The 20410-nt window shown below is 36.5% G+C and overlaps 1 protein-coding gene across 2 annotated transcripts in view; it reads right to left on the bottom strand.

Annotated features, from left to right (window-relative positions):
* Positions 1-1178: 1178 nt before the first annotated feature.
* The window catches only part of ABHD17B (abhydrolase domain containing 17B, depalmitoylase), a 48685-nt gene continuing 29453 nt past the window's right edge, over positions 1179-20410 (bottom strand). For both annotated transcript variants that reach the window (XM_070375766.1, XM_070375767.1), the window contains exons 2-4: positions 9012-9481; positions 5233-5412; positions 1179-2500 (exon numbers count right to left, since the gene is read on the bottom strand). In XM_070375766.1, coding sequence (XP_070231867.1) covers positions 2281-2500; positions 5233-5412; positions 9012-9478 — 867 coding nt within the window. In that variant the 5' untranslated portion in view covers positions 9479-9481 and the 3' untranslated portion in view covers positions 1179-2280. The remainder of the gene's footprint in view (positions 2501-5232; positions 5413-9011; positions 9482-20410) is intronic.

The raw sequence follows: 20410 nt of genomic DNA, 5'->3' as shown, positions 1-20410 counted from the left end.
CCTTTCACTGCATCTTGAAATTAGTATTGCAGATGTGGTTTAACAAGCATTTTGTACATGAGATTATTTCTCCATGATCAATTTTTCATTACCATGAGCTTACTTAAGGTTGTAATCAACTGGCTCACATGTTATTTCTTGCAAGCTACAATCTCCAGGTATTTTTCCTCCATAAGCTCTTCATAAGTATAGTTTCATATTTCTATCAGTGGCTTTCTGTTTCCAGAATAATCATACCATGTGCAATTGTGCCCCTAACTAGCTTGCCAGCCTCATCCTTATGACATCCTTTCCCCTTGACCCCTGACAAGTCTTCTTAATTTCAAACACACCATATCCTTCGTCTAGGCTTCCACATACTGTTCCCCTCAGCCAGGAATGTTTTTTTGGGCCACCCAGGTCTAGTCTTTTCTTAAGTTATCCTTCAAAGCTCAGTTCAGATACCACTTCTTTGTGGGACTCCTCGACTTCTCTCTCCCCATGTTCCCTCTCAAGAATGCCTTTTACCTATTCTAATACCCTATAAATCTTCTTCAGTCTTACACAAACAGTAATAATACTCATGCAATAGAGTATCTGTCTCCTCAGTTATACTGCGAAGTCTCTGAGGACAAGGTTGATGTCTACCTTTATTTGGCATAGGGTTTTGAATGATTTAAACATTCAGTAAGTACCTGGTGAATGAGTGAGTAAATACTGAAGTAGTATGATCAATATTTTGATTTTCCCAGGTGATAATATATATAGATATAAAAAAACCCACTTAGCCAAACTCTGGGGTATGTTGTACAAATAAGGAACTATCTAGGCTTGAAGACAATCATAAGAAGGAAAAAGTCTCTTTAAAAGAAAGCAATAATAATAAAATTTAGAAAACTATAGATCTATATACTATAAAGATCAATGGTATTTTTTTCCAGTCCTTATTTTAAGTAGGAAGTGAGGAGCATGGAAGAAGGAAAACAAGCACAGCTGAGTGGCATATTTTTGTTTTACTATTAATTCGACACATCTGAACCAAAGCATTCACAATACTTGATATACTTTGAAGAGAATCATATACTATAGTCTTAGACATAACCACAGAACAAGCAGAACAATTAAAACTACATAAGGCCTTAAAATATATCCACAGTGTGTATATTCATTCATTTACAAATTAGACTACATACCATTAATTTTAATTTTTCTTTCATTGTTTTATTCAAGCAGTATTCATTCAAGGAAAGGCAACTTAGTTTTTGTGTGTGAGCTTTATTTTTTTTTTTACTACATTGGTTATTATAAAAGTTATGAATTAAATGTTTTCTTATCTCCTGCATCCAGGAGTAAATCCATGAAATTCTCAGAAAGTAATTCAAAACAACAGGTCTTATTCTTAAAAATAGTCAGAGTGAAAACGGATTGAACAGCCAGTCTGTGTGTAGTCTTAAGGAACATCTAATGGACTTTCAGATTTTCTAATAATGATAGTATTGCATTTCTACGGGATTAGTCAAAATTTAAAACATTGTGTACAAAATCATTCTTGAAGCTCTAAATGCCTTTTAAATTACTAATTTGAAAATTTTAAGTAGTTGCCTCACAGTACCAAACTTAAAACTCAAAACTAGTTCAAATTCAGTTCTATCGTGACTTCTCATTTAAAGGTAACTAGTTGGTAAATTAACAGATGGCATAAAAATTAAGACTTACATCATTTTTTTTTTTTTAAGGAGAAAATGTATGATAACCAGGGAATACAGAAAATTCAATGTATTTTACAATAAAATAACCTTTTAAATCTCTATCCCTGTACAACAGGGTCATCTTTAGTGAACTTGCATGTTTTCATATAGTTTATTATGAGTACTTGAACTGTTTTAGATATACAGCTTTTTATTGAAAGAATATTACATTTTTATACCAGGATAAGATTTAGTACATTGAGATGTTTTAAAAATATTTATAAATTTGTTTCTGATATGCAAAAGCATTTGGCAATACTTTTATAGCATTTGATTTTATAGAATTAAAATTTCATACAGTACTCATCTTGATGTTTAAAAAAAAATTCACAGAAAAAATATAAATTACATAGCCTGACTGCATGATACTGTTATTTCCAGTTTTTAGTTTGGTAATTAAAACCTTCATTAAGTCTGTTAACAAATCATTACCTGTACATTTATGAAGGCAACTGACATGATTTGCAAACAAAACCTTCAGGTTTTATGTTATTTACCAAAGAGTGCAGTTCAGCAAGAAAAGAAAATCCAATATGCAAATTTACAGAATATTTTACAAATTTACCAGTTCCTGTGACACAAACTGTTTCAATCTTTCAAGGTATTGTCCATAAAGTTCCACATCATTGTGACCTGCCCCTTCAACCCACAGAGGCTCCACAGGTCTTTGGCAACGCTCAAACAATGCGAGACCATGTGAAAAGTCTATTACTTCATCTTCAGTCCCATGAATTATTAATACTGGAGAGGTTATCTTAGAGATTTTGTCAATGCTGTAGGAAAAGAGAAGGGGGAAGAAGTCAACAAATTAAGTATGAAAAGGAAACATAAAACAGATTTTCTTGTGTTATATTAGATAATTCAAACATCAGAACCACCTGTAAATCAATTCAGAGGGATAGATACCTTTTAGATTAGAAATAAGATTCAAAAGTCATCTTTACATTACTCCCTGCTTTAAGATTATCTGAAGATGTTAATTTCATGCACTTCTGTTTGAGAGAATGACTCAATTATTACAGTCACCTTAGTTTGCTTTTCTACAGATATTTTTTCTTTTTGGCTGTTCTATAGCATGTGGGATCTTAGTTCCAGAGCAATGGGAAGTGCAGAGTCTTAACCACTGGACAGCCAGGGGAGTCTCTCCTTTCTACAATGTTGGTATTTAGAACAGAAACTTAGGTTGCAAGGAGAGGAGGAAATCAAGGGCTATTTCAGCTATGTGCTAACTTAATACCTCTCTGCACTCATATTTTTTTCTCCCTCCTAATCTCTTACTAAAATGATAGCAAAATATATTTTTTTAGGGTATTTACTCACAAAAATTAAAATAAAATACAACATTTTGGAACAGGAAAGCAGATGAGTATGTGAGAAAATAGATTAAAAGTGTAGGAGAAAACACAATTTTAAGAGGATAGAAGGGTAAAGTGAAGAACCAGCCCAATTTGTACTACGGAATACTCCAGAAGGAACTGACATGGGGATGAAGGCAGGTGATTCAAATCTATAGAATTTGTTCAAAGTCTCTTTAAGAAGTAGTTAGCCACCCCTGCCCCAGTTCTTTTCTTTCCCCTTGCTTTTGCAGCTGGGTAACTTCCCTGTACCTAGTGGACTAGGGGATTACAGACACAGTTTAAGGCAGAGATATCAAATAACAAGTAAACATATACATGCTGGCATCCAGGCCTTCATTCCTAAGGCATAGATGTAGGAAGAGTCTTCTTTGGAGACTATATATTTGCCTTAAGAGGAAAGATAAATAAATTCTGATGAGCAGCATGGGAATCCCCAACTAATCGGCTTGACCAGATCACTGGATAGTGAAACTCAGTCAACAAGTCTTAATCACCCACTTCAGGTCAGCTCTTTAATTCCTTACTTTTCCATATGAGCACCAACCAAGAATTATCAGACATCAGAGGAGAATACTTTAAATGTAACACAAGGATCAAAATAAACAATAAAAAAAGGGCAATTTGGAAGAGACAAACTATACAAAGAAGCCTTACAAATAACAATTCTTTAAAAATTTCCTGAGAGAGAGAGAGAGACGCCAAGGCATTTAGGTATTATAAGCATAAAATGAGGATAGAGTCTTGAAAAAGAAGACATCAATGAAATAATTCAAGGCAACATTTGGTAAGGAGAAATGCTTGGGTATATTATTTGCTGCCAACTATTCCATAATAGAGGAATTAAACAAAAAAGGAAATGTATGTTTTTCAAACAGTTTACTGTTAGTGCTTCTGTTGGTGTAGCTAAAACGAAAGAGGGTGTCAGACAGACACATAACTTGGCAGTAGTTTACCCCAAATGTCTCCCTATCATTCCAACCATTCAGCAAAACAGTATAACACATATACCCTCCAATCTACCATTTTCTAAAACCAAAACAAATCCCCAAAAAAGGTAAAAACCAAAAAACCCCATAGGCTTGCTCTGGTGATAGGATCATATGCTCCCATAAGCTTGCCTACCAAAGTAAGCCTTTAGGCTAATGAAGAAAAAATGGTTTTGAAATGACCCTTGCTGTTCTTATAAATAATTGAGTGATGTTTTGGCCTTTGGCCCATCTATCATTCACAAAAAACCTTCGTATTGCTGCCCATTTGAGAAAGAAAGTAAGACTGAAATTTGCCAGGCTCTCACTTCTTGCCTTTTCCCTTTATTGGGAAAAACAGGCCATCAATTTTTTTGTAATGATGAAGAGGAGCTAGCACGAACTATCATTCTACGTTGAGAGACATGAAGAAATGTAGTCCTCCTTTTAAATCTAACACTTATGTTTGCAGACTTATGGGGCAATAATTATTCTGGTTCATTTAAGACAACATTTTTGCAATTCATTTCTTTTGTAAAACATATCACTAATGAGACATCATTCACTTATTTTTATGCACATGTATCTCCTTTTCCCTCTACTTGTTCCTCTCCTTCAGTATTATGCACCTCACTGGATGGCACTATCACCCATTAGCAACTCAACAGAAATCTGGGGGGACCTCCCTGCTGGTCCAGTGGTTAACTCTCTCAGCTCCCAAAGCAGGGGGCCCAGGTTCGATCCCTGGTCAGGGAACTAGATCCCACATGCTGCAACTAAGACCTGGTGCAGCCAAATAAATGAATAAATATTAAAATAATAAAAAAAAAGAAATCTGGGAATTATATTCAATTTCTTTTGTTTATATACAGTCTAACATTTATTCTATCAATTTTACTTCTCAAATTCATTCTCTTGTCTCCAATACGAGTGCCACTGTCTGGGGAATAAGGCTCACAGCACTTTTCACCTAGGTTACTATTGCGCAAACATTTCAGCCTGCTGACTGGTGTCCTGCCACCACCCTCTTCACAGATTAATTATTTCACAATTTCGATAATATATGTAAAATATTAATAGGAGTTCAAGGCTGAGAAAACTGTATCATGAATACCTTGAGCGATGGAAAAAAATTCCTTCTAAAATTTTTCTGAATTAAACTACTTGCATATTAATACTTACTTTGGGAATGCATCAAAACAGTAGGTCTTCTTGGTATCAGGAAAAGCAACTCGCATTCCTGAGGTCAAAGGAGAATGAAGAATAACAGCAGCACTCTCATACCGAGCAGCAAGATCCACAGATGGTACTGTCCCTATACTCTGGCCATATATAATCACATTTTCAGGGCGAATGCCATATCTACATAGTACAGAAGTTTAAAAAAAAAAAAGGGTTGTAGAGTCAGACTGGTATGAAATGTTCAGTCACTAGTAAGTACTTAATCTTACAAAAGAATGACTTAGAATGAGACAATGCCAACAAATTTATATTTAAAATTTAAGTTTCTTAGTCACCACTACCATATCTAATGCCATAATAAAATCTATATTCATTTATTTCATCGGTTTCCATTCCATCTTTTGAAAAAATAGTAGCTGAGGTCTCTTACAATGTTAACCTTAAAGAATGAATTTATTAAATCATTTATACAATTCAATGTAGCTTACTATTAAATATATTTGGAACATACTATGTCACTAATATTTTAATGGAGATTCAGTTTTTATATTCCGTTCAATGTAACAGAGGTTCTTTATTTCTCTAGGTATTAAAAGTGGCTCTTTTTATTTTCTGAAGTTGGTCATAGTTAACAGTAGGGAATGAATAAAATATATGTATTATAGCCTAGCGCAAACTACTTATTTTCTTGAGATTTGCATTTATTCACCCATAGAAATGGACTAATGTGGAAAAAGATCAACAGATGAATGGGAATTTCAAATGCCACATGGTTTGGTGATTTATGAATAGACTTCATGACAAAATCTCAAGAGAACTACCTTAATTCCTTTAAAAATGCTTCAGTAATACTGGATACACACTATGTTTCTACAATATAATTGTCCTAACTATAAACTACTGGCAGTGTAAGTGAGGTACTGTGGGAGCTTATGAATGTGCGATTAAGGGCTAGAGTCACATCAAGTACACTGCTTTTCTACTTTAGTGGTCTGACAGCAGTCATTTCTGGATGCTGACAGTTATCTGCACAACAGTTTTTAGTTTTGTGAAAAGGTAAAAGAATCTGAATATTTACCAGGAAAATAGTAAGATAAACCCTTGTGCTTCCTATAGCTCTTGCCAGGGGCACAAGACTATTCGAACTATCTAGGTGGTGACGTACTGCCTTACAATTTCTTCAAATCAGTTCTACACAAGAATTTGGACCCTGGCCCAGAGACTGGGTTCGAGTTACTCCAGATTGACTCTAAATGTAACAAAACTAAGAAAAGTTTTTTTTTGTTTGTTTGCAACAGACTTAGCTTTATAGGAATGAAGGAATTAGGAAAATGAACATTTGGTGGCAATGACGGGTTTTAGGCTAAAGCTAGCAATGGCAAGGCTCCAAAGTAGCAGAAGCAGCTGCCAATTTAGCATCAGAGGACTTGAGGCAGAAACAGAATTTCAGAATAGTACATGTTGGAAAGGACTTTAGAGACCATCTAATCTAGGTCAGCTGCTTACTGAGCAGATGTTCAAAGTCAGAGTAAGTTAATGACAGACCTATAATTAGGCTCAGGTATACTGACTCCAGGTCCAGTGCTTTTTCTATTACAGCACACAGATAAGGAGCTCAGAGACTGTGGGGGAAAGGCCACAGAGTGAGTATTAGTCCCTTATTTTCTGTTGATCCATCAGAAGTTCAGTAATGTGGGTTATAAATATTCAATTACCCTTAAAAGGAAGTTACTCAAATAATAATTAAGCTCATTAATTATTTTTTCCCTTCCTGTTACTTAAACCCTAACTTTTTACTTTAATCCAGTAAAGGAAATGAAAGGCATGCATTCTAATTACACATATTTTATTAGATGATAGAATTCAAGAACTGGAAAGAATCTTGGAGATGATTTAACTCAACCTCTTCATTAAGCAAAGAAACAGAAAAGTTAAAGTTTTCAGGACTTCCTATACTTACTAAGTCCTCTAACCATATTTAGGGTTCAATGTAAGAGAAATTACAAGTCTGAAATTCTATGGTAAACGAGTATGTGAGATAATTTACCTATTCTGTTCCTGCTCTTCAGTCATACTGGTCAAATGTATAAAAAGATTAACCAAGATAAGAAATCATTTTAGAACATTTCTTTTAAATTGATATCAGAGAAAACTTAAAAAAGAAAAATAATAAAGCTGACCACTTACAAGAGGGGATTCTTTTACGTAAACATAGAAAGAACACCTGCTAAGTCACTTCAGTTGTGTCCGATTCTGTACAACCCCACAGACGGCAGCCCACCAGACTGCCTCGTCCCTGGGATTCTCCAGGCAAGAACACTGGAGTGGGTTGCCATTTCCTTCTCCAATGCATGAAAGTGAAAAGTGAAACTGAAGTCGCTCAGTCGTGACCAACTCTTAGCGACCTCATGGACTGCAGCCCACCAGGCTCCTCCATCCATGGGATTTTCTAGGCAAGAGTACTGGAGTGGGGTGCCATTGCCTTCTCCGAGAAAGAACACCTAACTGGATAATAATGTTTTACTTCAATAAATTTATACTTTTGTTTTACTTAGCACTAGTAAGGAAGGCTTTCTGCTTTTATCACTATACTAATTCACTGAAGTTGATTATAGTATGTGAATTATATTGCAATAAATCTGTTATTTAAAAAATTATATTTTCCTGACAAGTATTATACTATATTCAACTGGCTGACTCTGAAAGGAGGCACTCACTTTTGTTTGTATGCCTGAGGGGATTGATACCAGTGTAACTGAAGCAGATTTTGCAGTCATTTACGGTAGTTCGGACGTTTATAAATATTTACCCTTCTATGCCTGCCTCCCTCCCACCCCGAAGCTACTTAATTACTACTTACCATCTCTTTTTTTTTTACTTGTTAGAAATATGTTCTCATATCATTTCAATTGACTTAATCTCCTTTATACACTTCTGTCCAGTTCTTTCCCTGGACAGAACTCTGCTATGAGACCATAATTCTATTATACATCTTGGGGGGGGGGGGTAAATGTTTCTAAAGACATTTTCTAAAAAGATTATACCTACTAATAAAATTGAGGAAGTTCTTCCCAGCCAACTGAAACCATTAATATTAATATTTAAAGATTAAATTAGGAATGGGAAGTTTTCTCTATGTACTCTAAAATACTCTGGAATTCAGGCAGCTTATTAATGTATAATGAGGAATAATTTGTACTAAGGTATTATTTCTATTTAGTGTACATTATCTGTCTGATGAGAAAATGCACTGAAGTATACAAAACTGCAATATTTTTCAAGAAAAAATTGTAAGTATCTTGGCGACTAAAAGATGATTAATGTAATTTCTATTTATTTTTAGTTATATAAAATAATGCAAATCCTGCTTAGGATCTGAACAAAAGCAATCTAGTCTCTTATTCTGTTAATGACAGATCAAGTGAATGATTATTTAAATCACTGTTTTTTCTCTCTTGAAATTCTGCAACTTTGAATAAACATTTTAATACCACAATCCAGTAAGTTTTCTTTTTCTCTAATAAGTTTCTAAAGCCAAACATTTTTCATTGGCTTAAATAAATTTTTAAGAATCTCTCTCTCACACACACACATAATTTATCAAACTCTTTTATGCTATTATACAAAATTTAAAATTATAATCTAAAACTGTAACTATTTATAGATTTATACTGGTAAATATAATCTCTACTTAGTACTTCAAGGTGTATTACAAAAACATATTATTCTTACACAAGACAATTTCAGCGTGTGGAAAACAATTTCCAATCACTATTTACCTTGTCCTAAGAGCAAGCCAAGCAGCTTCTATGTCTGCATAGAGGTTCTTCTCTGTTGGTTTCCCAGAACTTGCACCATATCCAGAATAATCATATGAGAATATATTACAATTAATCCGTGATCCCAGTCCTATGTAAAAGCTGCTCATCTGACCAAGATCAACAGCATTTCCATGTGAGAAGAGTAAAGTATATTTGGCATTGGGTGAGCAACGCACAAACATGCAGGCAATTCTGTTGCCTTTACTGGTTCTAGTCATGAAACATTCAATGGCATCTTTTTCTCTAGAAGAATATTGCCAGTCTGCTCGTTCTGATAGGTGTAAAGTCCAACGGCTTCCACTTTCATCACACATCAGCGTATAAGTTGGATCAGGTGGCAAAAATGCTAACTTTGAAGCAATTTTCCCTGGACAAGGTGGACAGCAGAAGAGGCAACATAGCTCACTGAACGAAAGATTATTCATCTTCTGAAAAAGAAAATAGTCAATGTTTTAATCACTGAATGTGCATTCTGCATTTACATACAATAAAAGTTAAAACAAAGACACCAACCAGTAAATTCTACTAGTGGTCAGTGTCTACTACTGTTACATGAAGTATCCTTGCCCCAACAGATTTTTGGCATCTTTGTAGAAACACATTAAATCCTGAGGTGAGGCAAATACTCCTGAGCAGAAAACAGATTCAAATACTACATGACACATTTCAAATAGTAGTGATATCTTGTAATACTTAACCAAAATATGAAAAATGATATTCATACCAGAGAATAGGGGTATAAATTTGATATTTCTCCACAAAAAACAACAAAGGAGGTATGAAATATCTTTAGTTTGTAATTTCAGTGAAAATTTTCAGAATCTCAAGAGAAGTTAGGGATTTAACATAATAAACATATAATAATAGCACTGATGAAGCACTTACTGTCTATCAGGCGCTGTGCTAAGTGTACTATGCCTTTTCGCATGTTTAATCCTCTAAGCAGTCCTCTTTGGTAGTCTGAGAAAGAAACCTGCACAAGGTCAATCAGCTGCAGAGCCAGGATTTTACACCAGGCTCAGGCATCGTCCTACATCCCTAGGTCATACTGCCTCAAAGGCTGAGAACACTACTTGACTCAGAAGCCTATTATTTCAGCCATAGTGCCAGCGGCCTAAATAACCTATAAGACATTAAAATCAATATATGTTATGTATGTAATTATTGCCCAAATCAAGAAGGCATTATTATGGAAAAAAAGGTAAAATCTGCTCAAGGAAAACTTTCAAATGGTTGGACAGAAATAAGTGGAACGTTTGAAGTCAGAGTTGGGGGTAGCACTTGTTAACCATATAACCTTGAGCAAATTATTTACCTTTTTGACTCTTATTGTCTTCGTTTAAGTAAATGCCTACAATGAACAGACTGGTCGTGAAGAACAAATACAATGATATTGTTAAAGCATTTAACATGGTAATAATGGCTATAGTCGACACTCAGAAATGGTCCACTTTCTCCTGTGCCTTTTTCATCAATATTTTAAAAGTATCCACAGTTCATATTAACTCAGGAACATAAATAAAGTACTATTTGTTTGCCCTACCAGCATTTCCTTCTAATTATCCTTTCTTAAATTCTTATCTCTTTTTATTGGCAGACCATTACTTAGTTCCAGTAAGAAGGCATTCAAAACAAACACCTTCCAGAGTAACCAGAGGTCTCTCTGGTCTGGTCTAATGTCATCTAATTTTCTCTAAAAAATCTAAATAAAGGATAGGAAAAAAAGTACTTCATTATACCAAAAAAAATGAAAAAAAAAAAAATCACTCAGAAGAGTGACTAAAGTGTTGAATTCATAAAGAAAGGGATGCCTATTTCATTAATTACTGATTCAAAATCTAGTTTATATTGCTTAATACAAATGTGTTAATTTCCATGTATAAATTGAGTAGGTAGAAAGAAGCAGCAGAAACATCAGAGAAAGAAGCAAGCAAGGGTAGGAGTGATATGAAAGCCTTTAAAAGATGAGTAAAGTAAAGGCAGAAAGGGAAGCATTTTACTTGCATTTCTATCTTTATTCCCTTTCAGCCTTCAAAATGAATACAACCTGAGTAAGTTAATGTCTTACTGTGGTTGGAAAGAGTCAGATAGAGCAGAAATGACAACTAGTTGTCATCTATGATGATAATTCTAATTGGTTCCATGAAGGGTTGTGCTGAGAAGGATTCTGAGGGGATACCCAGGGTTTGCCAGACAAAGAATGTGCGACAAATTAGTGATGTCTACTGCAGAATTTGGTTACAAATCTATTATCCTGGCCAGGTGAACAAAAGATCTGGCAGGGATGGTAGAGAAAGAAGTTCAAAGGGTCAGTTACAAAGAAGATGATCTGGAAAAAGATGAGGTAGAAGATACAATATATCAGTGCCATCTGTTTAATACTCTGCCTATGGTTATTTCTCACTTCCAATTACCTTACATGCCACCAACTGCTCACTCTGAACAGCCTATTAAAAGCTTATTGGCTATACTATGTTCCTGTAATTTACTTCTTGAACATGAAGACTTTTATATACTATAGTAATTTTGAAATAAATCTGGCTGACTGAACACACACAATGCTGCAGAGATGCTTCTGAAGATAAACACCAAAGAAAAGATGAAGACGAGAAAAATCTGTTGTGCCACTGTCAAGTCTAATGAAAGAACCTAATTTTCTTAATGGTGGCAGAAGAAATTATTCCCACCTCCACTGCCTTGAATCCACATAACTAGTATCCACTTAATAACAAAACCTTGGAAATTATTGCTTTCCTAATAACAGCTCTGATAGGGCAGCAACACAGACTTGCTTAAAAGTTATTCTCTCCTTTCCTATAAATGTGAAATTTTTCCACAACAGAAAATATAAATAAAACAAACCTAAGTTTTACTATGATCAGAACTGAGCAAACTACTGAGGGAGAATATCTTATTCTTGATAAGTCACTGAAATATCTTGTTAAATTTAGATAATTTAAACCCAATTTTTTTATATAACTCACTTGAATATAAACATGTCATTTACCAGTTATTTCTTGGCAACAAAATAATCACAGGTAGAAAACAACAGTTATGACCAAACAAAAATAGGGATTTAAAATAAGTTATAATAAACTTATTTACAGAGAGAGAGAGAAGAGAAAACTTAAAGATGAAGCAGAAAAAAATGTCAGAAAGAAAAATCCAACTGGAATCTCTGCAATAGAAAAATCAGTATCTGAAACAAAGAATTACACTGGTGGATGGGTACAAGTATCAATAAGAGTTTAAGAACACATTAGTGAACTGGAAAATCAGGATGAGGAATTCCCAAGTACAGAAGCTTTCAGGAGGATAAGAGATGGAAAATAAAGAAGAAAATTTAAGGAGGATGTAAGTAGAAATAAAAACTAATATCAATATTATATAAGAATCCCTCCAAAAAAAACAGAGGATAAAATAAAGACAATCTTAGTAATTTTTCAGAATAAAAGAAAATTCAGACCGAAATAGCTCAGAATGCCAAGAAGGTATTTAAGAAAACATTCACAGTTAGACAAATTACAGTTGATATTAAAACTGAAACAAAAATCTGAAAGCTTCCAAAAAGAAGAAATTACTTACAACGGAACAAGAATCAGATGAACATCTAACTTGTCAATAGTGACGCTAGAAACCAGAAGACGCTGAAGGGATAGGTTTAAAATAAGTTAAAAACTTTGAAGCTAGAATTTCACAGAGAGACAACATACCAATTTAACATGAGGACAAAATAAAGATATCTGCAAGAACACAAGAACTCAGATTAAACCGAGATCCTCTTTGAAAAATTTTAGTAAAAAGGAAAAGAAATCCAAGAGAAGTCTGAGATATGAGTTAATATAACATCTGTTTCTTTTAGTAAATAAGCAGTGAAGGAAAAAAGCAACAAAGTATATCCCTAATAATCCAGAATCAAAACTTCAGAGAAATACCAATATGGAGAGGATTGGAAATAGTACAAATGTGCAGGGGCACTGTCATCTGAACTGATCAGAATATTAATATTGATGAGCTTAAGACACAGAAGAAAAGCAAGAATATAATTTCTTTGGGGAGTGCCCCATCACAGGGCATGCAGGATCTTAGTTCCTTGACCGGGGATTACACCCATGTCCCCTGCAGTGGAAGCATGGAGTCCTAATCATGGGCTGACAGGGAATTCTGAAATATCTGACAGTTTCTAAGAAACACCTGAAGTAATTATAGTCATTTATTACAAATGTTTAGCTTTATATATTTATCAGGATGTTAAACTTCAAGAAGGCATATAAACACAAATAATTATGGTAAATTAATGGTAGGTATCAACAAAATAGAGAACAAAAAGCAACAGAAAAATTAACAGACCAAAAAAAAAAAAAAAAGGTTCTTAGAAAAGGCTTCCACTACTTCTAACAGCAACTAGCAGTAACTGAGGGTTTCCCTTGTGGCTCAGCTGGTAAACAATCTGCCTGCAATGTGGGAGACCTGGACTCGATCCCTGGGTTGGGAAAATGCCCTGGAGAAGGGAAAAGCTACCCACTCCAGTATTCTGGCCTGGAGAATTCCATGGACTGGATAGTCCACGGGGTCGCAAAGAGTCGAACATAACTGAGCGACTTTCACTTTTCATAGCAGTAACTGAGCACTTACTAATCCTAAAGTGTCAGGCACTGTACTAATCCTTTTCACATATTAATTCACTTAATTCTTTCAATAATCCTCTTACATAAAGACTACCCTTATACTTGTTTTCCAATTGAGGAAAGAGAGGCACAGAGTAGTTATAAACCTGCCAGGGGTGACACAGCTAGTAAATGGTAGAACTAATAAGTGGCAGAATGACTCTGGAACCTGAATTCATAATCATAGTTTTATGGAAAGAATATTCAGACAAGACTTATCAAGAGAAAAAGATGTGCAAAATCTAAAATGCTAAATGAAAAAGAAGACAGATTTATAGACAAGCTTTAAAAGTAAAAAATATCATGAATAAGTTAAATGACTGGTGAAATATATTAATTTCTTGAGTAACAGAACAGCAACAACAAAAATACCCAATAAAAAATGAACAAGATCTGAAAAGACATTTTCCCAAAGACGATATCCAAATGGTGCATAAACACATGAATGGATGCTCCCCATCATTACTCATTAGTGAAATGCAGTTCAAAGCCACAACATACCAGTTCAATCCCACTAGGGTGGCAATTGAAAAAAAAAAAAAAAAGGTTGACAAGGATATTGAGAAATTGGACCCTTCATAACACTGTTGATAGGAAGTAAAATGGTACAATTATTTGGGAAACACTTTGGCAGTTCCTCAAAAACTTAAAACACAGAGCTACCACTTGACTAAGCAATTCTAATCCTAGGTATACACCCAAGAGACATGAAAACATATGTCTACACAAAAACTTGTAAATGAACGTTCACAGTGCATAATTCATAATAGTTAAAAAGGCAGAAACCATCCAAATGGTCATCGTCTGATAAACAAAATGTGGGATATCCATATGATGAAATACTGAATAAAAACAAGAGCCAAATATTGATGCATTCTACAAAGTGGATGGATCTTGAAAGAAGCCAGTCACAAAAGATCATTTTATGATTCTATTTATATGAAACATCTAGAATAGGCAAATCTATAAAAATAGAAAGAGATTACTGGTTTTCAAGCACTGTGGAGCATGGAAAGTTGGGGAACAATGGCTATAGAGTATGTATGGGGTTTCTTTTTAATGAAAACACTCAATACTTGACTTGGATGGTGGTTGCACAGCTTCAGTAATAGTAACCTTTAAAAACTGTATTAAAAAAACCCAAAAACTAGTTGTATCCTTACCTCTCGGTATGTAGAACACAAACTCCAGATGGATTATAACTCTAAAAGTCAAAACTAATACAACTCAGGAAAAAAAAAATCCATAAAAGAGAAAACACTAGCAAATTTAGCTTCAACCAAATAAAGAATTTCTATTCAGTAAAAAAATGCTTTGGGAAGTATGATTTCTTCATCCAAAACCATCCAGTCAGAGGGTTAATATCTAAAATAAGAAACTTCTACATAAACAAGAAAATAACAAAAAGCTCAAGAGAGGAAATGGACAAAACATGAATAGACAGAAGGATACACAGGCTAACAAATATATGAAGAAAGGTCATTCTGTACCACTAGTGCCATGCAAAGTATCTTACACATAATGAAGTCTCTAACATAATTTTTTAGACGAATGAGTTAATAAATTACTAGTGAAGTGAGGTGAAAGTCGCTCAGTCCTGTCTGAATCTTTGTGACCCCATGGACTATACATATACAGTCCATGGAATTTTCCAGACCAGAATACTGGAGTGGGTAGCCTTTCCCTTCTTCAGGGGATCTTCCCAACCCAGGGATCAAACCCAGGTCTCCAGCATTGCAGGCGGATTCTTTGCCAGCTGAGCCACAAGGGAAGCCCAAGAATACTGCAGTGGGTAGCCTATCCCTTCTCCAGCGGATCTTCCTGACCCAGGAATCAAACTGGGGGTCTCCTGCATTGCAGGTGGAATCTTTACCAACTGAGGTATCAAGGAAGCAATAAGTTTATTAAGATTAACTCAATTCTCCTTACCTCAGAAGTTCCCACAAAAGGCAAAAAGTTTACAAATCAACATGTTAAGAAAGCAAGCCAGCATATTTTGTGACAATTACTTAGGTGTTCTGTATGGTGGCAGCATAGAACCAATCAAATAAATATGTATGAATCTGAATGAGGCAGGAAAAGCATTGCTAGTTACTAAAATCGTTCAGTGCATTATAAAGCACAGAATATTAACAGTCTCCCAGGGAGAAGGAAATCTTGCCCCTTTGGCAATCAATTCACAAAATGAAAGGTCAGCTCAATGTTAAAACAGATGGCCCATTGTGAAAATTAAGGTTTTCCTTTTGGCGGGGGGACTCAGTTACTTTACTTTTATAGCAGAAGGAAGTTCCGAAAATTGAATGAAATAATAATTTAAGAACTTGCTTCTCCTGGTAACTTTTTCCTGCTCAATGACAATGGAAAAAAGATGAACACCTGAGTCCTTTCTCAGCAAAACAGTAAGACTAGTAGTGTTAAAGATCGTTCTTAAATAAAATGACATACTATAATCTCCTTCCTTTCTTCTGACACAAGAAATTACTGAAATGACTTGTGGCAATTCCTGATGTAATAACGTGTACTGAAAAAAAAATCTTACTTTGATCTCTTTTGTAATAGTTTCTTGGTAATGCAGACTGTCTCATATTACTACCATGTACAAAGGATAATTGATTCTTTTAGGGTTCAAGAGTTTGTTGTAATGAACTGAACTAGAAATTAAAGACTTATGTTTTTTCAAACTGCCAGAAGAAACCCGGAAAAGTAAAAATTAAGTTAGAATTATAGCAGAGCCTGCCTAACACCAGAGATGTATAAACAAGGTAGATGTTTGAATATTAAGAGCAAGAGGTAGCAAAGATCAGAATGAAGTCAGAAGTGATGGTACAGAAGATACTCAACTATGAAAAAGAAAGGGAAAAAAAAACAAAATAAGATTTAAGGTTGGTTCTGTGCAAGCAGGCCATGATCCCAGCACACCCCAACTGACTAATGCAAAGGAAATTACCATTAATACTACTATACCGAGGGGATTAATCACATTCAGCTCAGTAGCCTAGGGGTGTGTCAAAGTAAGGCAAATTAAGCTCATTTCAGTCTTCCTGGAGGGCACTAAGTGACTGAGGCACTGCCGCCCTAACATCCAGCATGTTATCTGTAGTAACATTTACCAAAGTGCAGCAACAAGGAAAATATGTGTTACGGTTTTTTAGGGAGCCATATATATTACAGAGTTCAATGCATAAAGAGAAATGGGATACTCATCATTAAGGAAATTTGGCAATATACTTATTTTCCGGTCAAGACAGAGCACCCAGGACTTCCCTAGTAGTCCAGTGGGTAGGAATCCGCCTATCAATGCAGAGGACTCGGGTTCAATCCCTGGTCTGGGAAGATTCCACATGCTGAGGGGCCACTAAGCAAACCACTGACCCCATGTGCTGCATCTACTGAAGCCCATGCACTGAGAACCTGTGCAACGAGAGTTCATGGTCTGCAACAAGAGAAGCCACCGCAAGGAGAAGCTGTGCAGAGTAGCCCCTGCTCGCAGCAGCTAGAAAAGCCCTGGTGCAGCAGTGAAGATCCTGCACTCCCCCGCCCCCAAAAGAGCATCCAAAATACTTAGAATGATCAAAATTTCTGCTGTTACTTAGAAATAAGGTGCTTACTATATGTTGTTTTAATTGGAGTGTAATTGCTTTACAAGTTGTGTTGGTTTCTGCTGTACAATAATGTGAATCAGCTATATGTAAAAACATATCCCCTCTCTCTTGTGTATATGTGGTTTTAACACATTTTCTTATTTGTATATATAGTACGTAGAAACACAGCTTGTGTGTGAGCGTTAGTTGCTCAGTCATGTCCGACTCTCTGGGACCCCATGGACTGTACAGCCCATGGGGATTCTCCAGGCAAGAATACTGAAGTGGGTTGCCGTGTCCTCCTCCAGGGGATCTTCCCAACCCAGGGATTGAACCTAGGTCTCCCGTATTGCAAGCAGACTCTTTATCATCTGAGCTACCAGGGAAGCCTGAAATACAGCTTATGCAACTGTTATCTCTTTGAGGTAGGTTATGTTTATTTCTTCTTTTTGATCATTATAAGAATCAACAGGGCTTCCCTGGTGGCTCAGAGGTTAAGAATGTGCCTGCCAATGTAGGAGACACAGGTTCGATTCCTGATCTGGTAAGATCCTACATGCCATGAGGCAGCTAAGCCTGTGGGCCACGACTCCTGACTCCTCAACAAGAGAAGCCACCACAATGGGTACTTTCTAGCTCATGCACCGCAGCTAGAAAGTAGCCACCACTGACAGCAATGACCCAGCACGGCCAAAAAAAAAAAAAAATCAATAGCAGAAGTACTCCACTGTATGTGAGATCAAAAGACTTGATTGAGTGACTTTACTAGGAAAAAAAGACTTAGGAAAGGAGTTTTTCAAAGCACTGTATTTTTTTACTATTTCAAATTGAAAAGAAAAATTTCACAAAACTATTCACTGAATCACGTCAGTTACTTTTTAAGACAGAGTTATATAATTTTTAAATATGAATAAGATTCTAGAGAAACTTAATAACTGGACCAATGTATCATTTGAGAACACCTATGAAATGTGGTTTTTGTTGGTACAATTGAACAGATGCCCTAATAATTGTTATGTTTTAAAAAATTTAGGAGTTTCTCAAATAGGCAATGGAGAAGGCAATGGCAACTCACTCCAGTACTCTTGCCTGGAAAATCCCATGGATGGAGGAGCCTGGTAGGCTGCAGTCCATGGGGTTGCGAAGAGTTGAACACGACTGAGCAACTTCACTTTCACTTTTCACTTTCATGCATTGGAGAAGGAAATGGCAACCCACTCCAGTGTTCTTGCCTGGAGAATCCCAGAGACCGGGGAGCCTGGTGGGCTTCCGTCTATGGGGTCGCACAGAGTCGGACACGACTGAAGCGACTTAGCAGCAGCAACAGCTGCAAATAGGCAAAATGTACTGGGCAATGTCAAAGTAAGTTTCCTTTCCTGTTGGTGAGAAAAGTTCAGGTTAGACACATAAAAATGTTGAGGTCTACCAGAGATACCAAAATAATCTCCCTCCTAGTGTTAGTATGACGGAGAGGGCATTGGCACCCCACTCCAGTACTCTTGCCTGGAAGGTCCCATGGATGGAGGAGCCTGGTAGGCTGTAGTCCATGGGGTCACGAAGAGTCGGACACTTACTGAGCGACTTCACTTTCACTTTCTTCCATTGGAGAAGGAAATGGCAACCCACTCCAGTGTTCTCGCCTGGAGAATCCCAGGGACGGTGGAGCCTGGTGGGCTGCCATCTGTGGGGTCGAACAGAGTCCGACACAACTGAAGCGACTTAGCAGCAGCAGTGTTAGCATAATTTATTTTTTTTAGTAAAAGAAAGTTAAACTGTAAGAATCAGAAGTCAGGAAACTGGATCTATGGCATGATTATAGACAATGGAAATTAAGGCTGAGGAGCCTATAAAAGCTACGCTAAGCAAACTAATGTGCTTCAGCAGTCTTACATACAGGTCAATGCAGCCATTTCTGTAATTCTTATGTTTTCCTTTAGTTTTAAAATTCTTACTGCACTAGTACAGGAGCCACTACCTATCTGTGGCTACTTAGTAATTAAAATTAAACATCCAGTTCCTCAGCCACACTAGCCACATGTGCTTGTTGTTGTTCAGTCACCCAGCCATGTCTGACTATTTGCAACCCCATGGAAGGCAGTGTGCCAGGCCTCCGTGCCCCTCACCATCTCCTGGAGTTCGCCCAAGTTCATGTTCATTCCAAACCGCACAGTGCAGAATGAGGATTTCCATCACTGGAGAAAGTCCTAGCGGTAGTGTTGAACTAAAAGAATTCAAACCCAGGCAATGCAGAACCACAGTTTACATGCTTAATATCCATACTAGCTTTCAATGCTGGTGCTCCTTCCTCACCAATCTTCCCATCAAAGTACATATAAGCAATTTTTATAGATTGTGTTGAACAAGTAACCATCTAGAACTAAATGAGACTACCTACACAACAGACTGGTTCCAAATAGGAAAAGGAGTATGTCAAGGCTGTATATTGTCACCCTGCTTATTTAACTTATATGCAGAGTACGTCATGCGAAATGCTGGGCTGGAAGAAGCACAAGCTGGAATCAAGATTGCTGGGAGAAATATCAATAACCTCAGATATGCAGATGACACCACCCTTATGGCAGAAAGTGAAGAGGAACTCAAAAGCCTCTTGATGAAAGTGAAAGAGGAGAGTGAAAAAGTTGGCTTAAAGCTCAACGGTTCAGACAACTAAGATCATGGCATCTGGTCCCATCAGTTCAGTTCAGTTCAGTCGCTCAGTTGTGTCCAACTCTTTGCGACCCCATGAATTGCAGCACGCCAGGCCTCCCTGTCCATCACCAACTCCCAGAGTTCACCCAGACTCACGTCCATCGAGTCAGTGATGCCATCCAGCCACCTCATCCTCTGTCGTCCCCTTCTCCTCCTGCCCCCAATCCCTCCCAGCATCAGAGTCTTTTCCAATGAGTCTCGCATGAGGTGGCCAAAGTACTGGAGTTTCAGCTTTAGCATCATTCCTTCCAAAGAAATCCCAGGGCTGATCTCCTTCACAATGGACTGGTTGGATCTCCTTGCAGTCCAAGGGACTCTCAAGAGTCTTCTCCAACACCACAGTTCAAAGGCATCAATTCTTCAGTGCTCAGCCTTCTTCACAGTCCAACTCTCACATCCA

The sequence above is a fragment of the Bos mutus genome, chromosome 8 (assembly GCF_027580195.1).
Source record: "Bos mutus isolate GX-2022 chromosome 8, NWIPB_WYAK_1.1, whole genome shotgun sequence".
Taxonomy (NCBI): domain Eukaryota; kingdom Metazoa; phylum Chordata; class Mammalia; order Artiodactyla; family Bovidae; genus Bos; species Bos mutus.
Note: the sequence above shows the minus strand (reverse complement) of the source record. Positions and strands in the feature narration are given on the sequence as shown.